Here is a 9,888-nt window from a genome sequence, read left to right as displayed (position 1 = left end):
GGGTGTGGCGGCTCAGACAAGAAAGAGCACAGAGAAGGGAGGAATGCTGAGAGAAAGACGAGCCCCGGGGAAGTTGGAAGTGAAGGGACAGCTGGCCCTAACCACCATTTCCTGTTAGAGAGGGTGGGACTGCCATGGAAAGGCACACAGGAACTCTGAAACCCCGTTTAAAAAGCTGAGTGCTAATACGTCACATCACTCCAAAATAAAAAAGGCTCTATATTAAAACAAGCTGCTTTTTCTCCCTTTCCAAACTGCCCAGAAGTGCAGCTAAATATTCCAAAACAAGAAACTGGACTGCTAAAGAACGATAAAGAAAAACAAAACAAACAAAAAAAAACCCACTTTGGTTTGAAAACATCTTTTGCGTCTGTGGACAGTGCTTTCTGTCATGCTGACACCTGTAGGTTTAACAGAGGCCTTGTGGGCTGCAGGGCCACGGTGCAACCTGAGAGCTCACTATCTCACCGCACTTGCTTCAACTCACCAGCAGAGGGAGTAATGGACTCTTCTCACTTTGCCCCTGTTGGAAGAGACAGTGGCGTGTTAGTTAATACAGGAGGCTAAATGTCAGGGCAATAACTTATTATGTCATGATGAGAAACGATGGAGTTCCAGCCGCTTTGGTCAAACCTTATAAATGACTTTATGGATGATCTCATGCAATATTGTAGGTTCTTATGAGACAGACAGCGTTGCCTATGATCGCTAAAGGCCAAATTTTAAGCAAAGATGCTGTGAAATGTGTTAAGCCCAGAGTATGTTTTGTGAATGACTCTCAGCTACTACCACATCAAATTTTAACTCGATGTGTGCAAAACTGACTGAGTTATAGCCATTTTTGTGTTTCTTAAGGTTGACTAGCTGTGGCGGCCATCTTATTTTGGGTTGACTCCAAACGTTTATCAGTTGTATACATACATCCAGTGATAACATCTGGAGAGATTCTTTACAATCCATCCAGCGGTTCATGAGATATTTTGCTAACAGACAGACAGCGTTGACTCCAGCAGCTAATGGCGAGCGCCCGGGGGCGTTTCGCCCCGACTGAGCGTCAGCAGCTTCCGCTCAGAAATCCATCACGGTCACAGGGCAGATGAGCGCATCCAGCCCGGCTCGCTCTGGCTCAGTGTGTGCACGGTTGCCACGACAACGCGACAAATCTCTTCGCCCAGATAGGAGGAAGAAGGAACCGCAGCGCCGCACACAAAAGCACATCAAGTGCTTTTTTTTTCTTTCTTTTTCCTTGGGACAGAAATGACCTAAATGAGAACTGCTGGATTATTAAAAGATTTGTTTTTTCTTTACCTTCGTGGCTGAGATAAAATGATGTGTTAGGCAAAACATGAAATTAAATGGATGAAAAAATGAAAAAGATTTAAAGATTGTGGGACTATGCAAGTTTCTCTGACATAGAAACCTTTTTTTTTATTTCTTATACCATGAAACGTTTGCTGCCTTTATTAAAAGTGACTGTTTTTGTAATTTTTAATCAAACAAAAGAGGCGTCAGGAGACAGTTCTATTTCCCTAAATAAACAGGAACTAGCTGAATGGATTTCCCATCACCTGGTTCACTTTGTTTCCCTGTTTGTGAGGCTTCATGACACAATAGTTTGGGTTTTGCAAAAGAAAACAGGAACAAACGGCAACACACCTTGAAATCGGAGGAGGTTTCAGGCTGTGTTTTCGAAGGTGTGCTCTCCTTCTCAGGCTGGACATCTTCTGTGATTCTTATTCTCTTCAAGATGGTTTGACTGCTGTAAAACACAACATAAACAACGTTACGTTCTCCATGATGCCAAATCATAAAGTTGTTGTTCGACAACAGGGGGTGGTGGCTCTACCAGCTGCTGTTCTGAAGACTCGGCGATTTCTTCTCTTCGGTTCCAGCACAGATAAATTTGGATTTCAGTTCGTCCACCTCGCCGATCACAACAACCAACACGTCTCCGTCCCGGCCGAGCAGCCAGCTCACACTCTTACTGTTGGCTGGAAAACACACACACACACATACGGCTGCTTAATCTCCAAAAGGATGGGACATTTTGCTGTTGAGTCAAACATATTTAGTAATCGCTGAAAACAGGATTCCACTGAAAACAGCTGGTTCTGATTCGGATTCCTTGAAGGAGCGCAGGAAGCCGAGCATCCCTGCGTCACACCAACACGTTTCCTGACAAGAGCTGAGGACTAAAGGATGTAATTCTGTCACCCTGCACCCTTGATTTGCGAAACATTTCAGGACTTCCTGCATTTCTGTTCGTAAAGTGGAAAGCATCTGAAAGGCAGCAGGGCGGTTCTGTTCAGCCGGTTAGTTTAACGCTGAAATCTTTTTGCTGGAACAGGTTGCAGTGGCACTATTGACTGTTGATGGACAAAAAAAAAGGATGTGTGGTTGGCTGCCTCCTGCATACATTTTCTACTGTTTACAGTAAATTTGCCATCAAAGATGTAAAGATTACCCAAACTGCTGCTCACCAAAACACCTCCGCAGCAGCAAACTGTGTGCTGGAAACAAGCCGGTTATCTAATTTAGTTTGCTTGACGCATCAGTGGGGTTTATTTGCTAATAATAGTTTTCAGAAGTGCTCCGAGCAGAAGAACTGGTTTTTTGAACTCTGTGATCTGTAAGCGTAATGATCGACCATTTAATGTTGGCTCTTAGTTCCTGACAAGGATGCCTCCAGATCCACTGAATGTTTCCTTAATATTTTGGAATACGGATTTAAAAAAACAACAGACTATTTTAAATTTGATGCTGCTGTAAATCCATCCTAGAAGTCGACTGATGTTGCTTTTTCCTGATCACTCTACTGCTGCCCTGATGTTAGCTTTGTTTCCTTTCTTTTTAGCTCGTTTGAATGAAAGCGTGAACACTCCTGAACCTTCTGACTTGTCAGCTGAGAACTTGTCGGCTGTGTATCTGATCTCTATCTCTGTTTAGTTGCTTGTCAGGGTTGGGAGATAGGATCAACATGGACGACCGAGGGCACTTATGTTCATCCAAACAAGCGAAACAGACCAGAGTATTAAAGAAAATGTGCCACTCTAGGCTCATGGCTTTAACCACCATTTATGGCACGAAGGTATCTACCAGCACCCGCCGAGAGAGCGCTCTACATTTCTAAGCCAAGACGTTTTTAACAATCATGATCATTCTTGGGTTGTTACTTGTTTGCTTTATGAGATTTAGCAGCACAAACGGGCGTATGTTTACACAATCGTGCGTCACGAGCCCTGTGACTGTTTTTTTGTTGGGGGGGGGAAGCTGAGGAGCCACTTTGCGACAGATAAGGCGGCTGAGACAGACTCAGGGTGAGGATAAAAAAACACACACACACTGGCAGCAAACTGGTTTCTCCAGTCGGCCCTCATAGCAGGGCTCATACCGGGAGGACTGCAGAACCCGCAGCAGCCAGAACCGACGCTGACGTCACGCGTTCGGTCAGAGCACGCGACGCGTTCAAAGCCATTTGTTGAAAACGGCGGATTAAAAAGGCCCTGCGGTTCCTTGAAGGCGCGCTTTATCGGCCGCCGCCTTTTCGTGCCAGAGGTTTAAAAGCTAAGATCACATTATAATGAGAAGGGACGGCCATTTTGGTCAGACATGTGAGATCTCAGAAGAGGCGTCAGCTCAGCAGAGTAGGCCTTGAGGATCACTCTCAGCTACTACCACAGCAAGTCTTGGCTCAACGAGTTGAGGTCATTTTTGTGTTTTCCAAGGCCGCTTAGCTGTGGCGGCCATCTCGAATTGGGTGGACTCAAAAAGTTAATCAGTTGCGGACCAGGGACGTGCGGCAAAGAAAAAAAAAAAGATAACATAAAATGAATATTAATATTTGTCCACTGATCTTTATGTATGACTAATTTCGAACATTTTATAGTCAAAATTGCATGTTTCCTGTTCAAATACAAGGGTGAAACGCGAGGTGCGGCAGCAACGAGCCGAGCCTCACCTCTGAATGCACAATCCATCACAAACTGGGTTGATGCAATTGTCCCGTGCCTGTTGCCGTATCGCTGCATGTCGCCAATATAATGGTTTATATTCCTGATTTTCCACAGTCTGGCTAATGTCTTTAACCATTTCTGTTTAATGTTTGTTAGTTTTGCTGAGGGGACATAAAACCGCAGTGAAAAGGCACAGGGTGAGGCAGGCAGTACTCTGCCGCACCGAAGGGGGCGCACGGGAGCTTGTTGCTGCAGAGGCGAGTGAGAGTCACGTGCACTGCCGCGAGCCGTTCATTTTGTTTTGCTCCATCGGACTGCCAAAACGGTAATTGTAACATTTTTTCCTTATCTTTAAGTACCTTTAGTACGTACCTTACATGTTAGAGAGAGAAGAACGCTGATGAGATATGAAATAGCCAGCTGCCAATTAAATAAGCTACCCTTTTTTTATATATATATTTGTAAATCTGACTCTAAAGGAGTCAGTGCCTCACCAACCATGAACCTCACCGCACGTCACTGTTGCGGACGTAAATCTGACGGAGGCTTCGTCCAAACCCGTCCGCTGGTTCACGACATATTTTGCTAACACAGTAGACGCAAATTATTATCGCCCTCTCACCTTGAAAAATCAAATTTAAGAATAAACAAGATTATCATAATAACAATGAACAAAATCCAAATAACTCATCTGTGCGGGAAAATTAGGAAAAAGAAAACTAGTTGGAGATAAAGTTTCTCTGCCACAAACAAAACCACACATGGCGTCGGCTGAGAGCACAAAAAAGAAAAGTCCCACGATCAGCAACATCCACAAGTCCGTCTAGAACAACCCCCCACCCCCACCCTCCCTTATTTCTTATTTTACACCTACGTTTCCTCCAAACTTCCTGTTTTGCTCCCGGCTGATTGTTTAGTCCTGACTCACTTCCTAGTTTTACACAACACGACCTGTCCAGAGCAGGGGCGCAGATTGGATTTTAGAACCGATCTGTCTGCAAATGATTTCAACAGAATAAGTGTTTTTTTGGAGGGGGGGGGCGTTAATTTTTTTTGTGCACCACTGAAACACAAACACTAGGCTCTCTCTGCACGCTTAAATGTAAACGGGTCAAATTAATGTAACATTAGTCGTCAGTTTTACCAGCGATGTTATTTCTGTACTTGTAGGGAGAGATGGAGGGTTGGGGATGGATCGTAGTCACCATAAATTTTGGGGGGGGGGGGGTCATGTCCTCTCCGTCCCCAGTGCCATCAGCGCCCATGGTCCAGAGTTTCCTCTGACAACAAGAATATAATTAATTTAAAAAAAAAGGGGGAGCAGGGGAGCGGAGAGGCCTGCAGTCTCCTCGTAAGAACAGCTGCGTTGGTCGTGCAGACAGACAGGGGCAGTGTTTTCTCCCTCTGCAACACAGCTGATAGTAAGTGCTTCGTGATCAGCCAGAGAAAGACGGATCGCGTGTTGGTTAGATTTAATGGAAGCGTGCTGTTAATTGGCTTTGAGTCGTACCGTGATACTTCTGCGGTTGGTTTTGCCGTCTGCCAGGCCTCTCTTGGGTTTTTTTTTTTTTTTTTAGAAATGAATGGAACATTTTGTTATGTCAGAGTCAATTACACAAGGCCTTCTTACTCTGAAGCAGCCTCACGGAATGTGACGGGGAAAAAAAATGAAGACGGGCCACATTCTGCAGCGCGGCGTCCTGACTTTCTGGTTGTTCGGTTTTTGTTTCGCGCTCTCTGCCCCAACTGTTGCTCCCTGAGCAGGAGCCGGCCTCCGATAAACACGTTCGCCATTCAGCGCGCGCGCCGGCTTCCTTTTGTATGAGGGGTTAGTCACTGTTCCTGTTGTTTGTGTCGGCCGTGTTTTTTCCTCTGGCTCTTATTTTCTGCAGCGTTCCGCTTAAAGGTCAAACCTGTGAGCCGAAGGATGAGTTTTTTGTCCTTTACTCTTGGCGACCTGAAAGTCTGAAGGCGACACACGTGCACGTGACGGCCTGCGTCAGGCTGCGCCGACATTAGAAATAAAAGAGAAAGGACATTTTCTGTGACATTTACAGCGGGAGCTTAAATCTGTTGAAGAAGCTGAAGCTTAGTTATTAAAGCTCACAGAAGCAGAACACCAGCTGAGAGCTAAAAGGAGCAAAACTGCCAATAAGATAGGTTAAAAAGACCAAAACACTAGCTAAAGTGGAAAACACTGGCTAAAATGAGCAGAACACTAACAAAACACCAGCTACAAGCTAAAAGGAGCAAAGCAACCTAAAAGATAAGTGAAGCAGAACATTATCTAAAAGTTAAAAAAAAGCAAAACAGTAACTAAAAGCTAAAAGCAGCCAAATGCTAGCTAAAAGATAAACCTAGCAAAAGGCTAGCTCAAAGCTAAATGCAGCAAAATGTAAATTTAAAGCTAAATGTAGCAAAATGCTAGTTAAAGCTAAACAGAGCAAAAGTCTAGCTGAAAGCTACATGCAGCTAAATGTTAGTTAAAAGCTAAATGTAGCAAAATGCTAGTTAAAGCTAAACGTTGCAAAAGATAGCTAAAAACTAAATGCAGCAATAGGTTTGTTAGAAGCTATATGTAGCCAAAGACTATGTAAAAGTGGCAAAACGGTAGCTAAAAGCTAAAAGTAGCAAAATTTTAGATAAAAGAAAGGAGTTTGCTAAAATATAAATGCAGCAAACTGCTAACAGAAAGTAGCAAAAGGCTAGCTAGAAGCTAAAAGTATCAGAACAGTAGCTAAAAGCTAAATGTAGCATATAAAGACAAAAAGTAGCTGAAGCAGTTCTTAAAAAGAACAAAATTCTTGAAGGAACTGAAGAGATCTGTGTAATTCTATGGGTCAAATATTTGGAAATAAAGTTAAATATTTTGTATAAGTATATAAGTTATTTTAAAAAAACAAAACAAAAGTCACAGCAGCCATCTCCTGAATGAGCCGAACGTCCTGATGTGTGCGTGGCTAAAATAACCCAAAGTATGCAGAAGCAGGTAACTGCAAAAACAAAAACAACTAAACAGGAAAACAACAGTGTGAGCGCTGAATCAACCAGCTGCTCCAACGATGAGAAATACGAGCTGCGGGAGCAAAAAAAAGGCATATCCAGCAGCTCAGAAAATGTGTCACAAACAATGCACATGCCTCAGCGCTCCCCCTCAGGAGCCCCGGAGCTCTCCGTCAGGTGAGTCACAGGACGCTGTGCAAACATCTTGACTAGAAAAAAAAAAAAAAAAAAGAGGGATTCAGAGCGGCTTCTGCTGCGACGGGGGACAGACAGGTTTGTGGAAAGTGTGACAGCCTCACGTGCTCGACAAACCTGAAAACCTGTCGCTCCAGATCGACAGGGAGGAAAAAAGAAAACAAAACAAAACAAAAAAAAAGGGGGGAGCAGAAGTGAAGCGGTCGACGACGGGCACGCTCACCTTTTTTGGGCCTCGCTCGCCCAGGCCCGGCGTCCCCCCCTTGGCCCTCCGCCTTCTCCTCGCGCTCCTTCCAGCGCCTCACCTGCTCCTGGCGCATCTTCAGGAACAGGGTCTTTTTCTGGTCGTCGTTGAGGCCCTCCAGCACGTCGGGGTCCACATACATGTCGTTGAGGATCTGCTGCAGCATCTTGGCGGTCGGCTTGGAGTCGAGAGGGGTCAGGGGTCAGAGGAGGGAAGGGAAGGAAGTCCTTTGGCCAGCAGCTTCTTGAAAGGGGATGCTCAGTGCTGATTTATGTCTTCATGTTGTTAATATTTCTTTTAGTCTTTATCCTATTATGCCAGATATTCTCTACGGAACAAGACTGGCTCATATGTGCACATAGTGAATGACTTCACATGCACACACACACACACAATCCTGTCTCCTTCCCTGCTAAGAAATCAGTCGACTTTGACTTTGGAGGCCATCTTTGGGACGATCTACAAGAAAAACATCACACAGAAAGCATTGAGAGGATTAGAAGACATCTTTATGTCAGAGACTGTTTCTGCTCCAGATGTTGTTGGGTTTTTTTTCTTGTCCTAAATGAAACACGGAAGAAACCCGGAGCCCGGTTCTTCGCTGACAGAAAGCCCGGAACAGGGTGGAGAGCCCAAAGAAACGCGGGACTGTTTCTGACATCAGTGGACGGCCTCTCGCTGCCCACCCCATCCCCATCCTCCCCTCCCCTCCACACACACACACCACACATCCTTTCGAAAGACACCCACGTTCCCTTTTCCTCCCAACAACGGAGCCCCGTAGCGGCTGCGTCTGTGGCACGTCAGACGTACGAAAGGCAGGGGGAGAAAAAGAAAAAAACGACAATCATTTGGCTCTGGATTTAGAGGGTTTTGAGCTCCAGCTCTGTCCGACGGGGAGGAATGGAACGAGCTGCTGTGTTCTCGGCGATAAGTTAAACAAAGGCAGCAGAAACACTTGAAGGGGGGGGGAGAGAGAGAGGAAGCTGGTCTCAGACTGTCACACTGCTGGTGTTTGCTACACACTGTGGGGGGGGGGGACATAGAAAAAAACGAAATAAAACCAGGAGGGGAAAGTGAGCGGTAGAAGACAAAAAAAGGGAAGTGGAAAGGGGGTAGAATTCGCTGAAGTACTCACAGTGGGATGTAGGCAGCCGCTCCACAGCAGGGTGAGCTAACTGAGAGTCACACAGCCCTCCTCGTCTTTGTGTGTGTGTGTGTGTGTGTGTGTGTGTGACTGGGCTGCTGACATCACAGCATTCCACGCTTCTAACCCTCCCTCCTCCTCAGCTCTGTCTCTCTCTCTCTCACACACACACACACACACTTAAAAATGGGAAGAGTGCAATTCAGGAAGTTGATCTCACGCTTTAAATACGTTGCAAAAAGCAGGAAAAAACCCAAAACAAGCTGACGGATGGAAAAAAACAACATATTTTTCATTTTTGAGACCTGATAGGTTTAACGCGGTCTTTGCCCAACATCATAAAGCTCCACGGCAAAACAAGCACCAAATAAATCAATGAAATCATTACTTGATTGATCACTTTTTATTTATTAATTTTGCTAACAGAGAAATGAACACACACGTGCAAAAACCATTTATGATAACATTTCCAACAAAAAAACAGGGAAAAAAAACAAACTAGGATCTCATGAAGCGTTGCCGTTTTTCCACAAAAAATAAGTCATTTCTCACAAGGCAGCAGAGCGGAAAACATGCTCAGAACAAAACACAACCTTTTAACAAATTACAGCTGAAAACTAAAACTGAAGCAAACCTGACAAACTGATTTCTGACATTTGAACCAGACTTTGCATTGACATTTTGAAACATATGTGGGTTCAAACTTAATCCACTGTGCAGCAATAAAACCGTGAGCTCTACAGCTCAGCTCTGTGGTGTTCAAATGTTTGTTTGTTCAGCCATCTTCCTTCTTCATCCCGATCAACAAATGGTTAAAAGCTTAAACCCAAACAGCTGCGTGTTCCCACACACCGAACGCCTCTACTCCTGCTTCGCTCCGAGGCCGTCATTTCTAGGTAAATGGCGCCCTCCAGTGGCCGAAACCGGTAAGGACGCCCGCGAGGAATTACGTCACTGCCTCAGACTAACAGCAAAATTAAAGTTGGATCAAATAAATAAAAAAATAAATGGCAGCAGAACCAGATATTCTTACACATATGCTGCCGCCATATGGTTGCTTAAAGCCCAGCGGTGATGCGCCACAAATAAACGCTGAATGCAGGCATCGGGATGCCAAAAACCAACCAACCAAAAAAAAAAAAAAAAGAAGGCCGAATCTGTAGGATCTGATCTGTGCAGAGCTGTGGAAGGATTCTTTGCCAGCATTAGTCACCCAAATCTGAAGTTCGCTCACAGTGAGCCTGATCAGAATCGATGACTCAACGCGTTTCGTGTTACTGGGGTTTTCAGACGCCTCCTATTTGTGTGTGTGTGTGTTTGTGTGTGTTGCGTTCGAGTCGAACAAA

At 44.9% G+C, this 9,888-nt stretch overlaps 1 protein-coding gene across 1 annotated transcript in view; it reads right to left on the bottom strand.

The window, feature by feature from the left end:
- Positions 1-8,687, bottom strand: part of zgc:100829 (uncharacterized protein LOC445149 homolog) — a 19,791-nt gene extending 11,104 nt beyond the window's left edge. The window contains exons 1-5 of the mRNA XM_017418192.3: positions 8,534-8,687; positions 7,375-7,854; positions 1,847-1,991; positions 1,657-1,759; positions 488-523 (exon numbers count right to left, since the gene is read on the bottom strand). Coding sequence (XP_017273681.1) covers positions 488-523; positions 1,657-1,759; positions 1,847-1,991; positions 7,375-7,561 — 471 coding nt within the window. The 5' untranslated portion in view covers positions 7,562-7,854; positions 8,534-8,687. The remainder of the gene's footprint in view (positions 1-487; positions 524-1,656; positions 1,760-1,846; positions 1,992-7,374; positions 7,855-8,533) is intronic.
- Between the last annotated feature and the right edge of the window lie 1,201 nt (positions 8,688-9,888).

Source organism: Kryptolebias marmoratus, linkage group LG13 (assembly GCF_001649575.2).
Source record: "Kryptolebias marmoratus isolate JLee-2015 linkage group LG13, ASM164957v2, whole genome shotgun sequence".
NCBI classification, from domain to species: Eukaryota; Metazoa; Chordata; class Actinopteri; order Cyprinodontiformes; family Rivulidae; genus Kryptolebias; species Kryptolebias marmoratus.
Note: the sequence above shows the minus strand (reverse complement) of the source record. Positions and strands in the feature narration are given on the sequence as shown.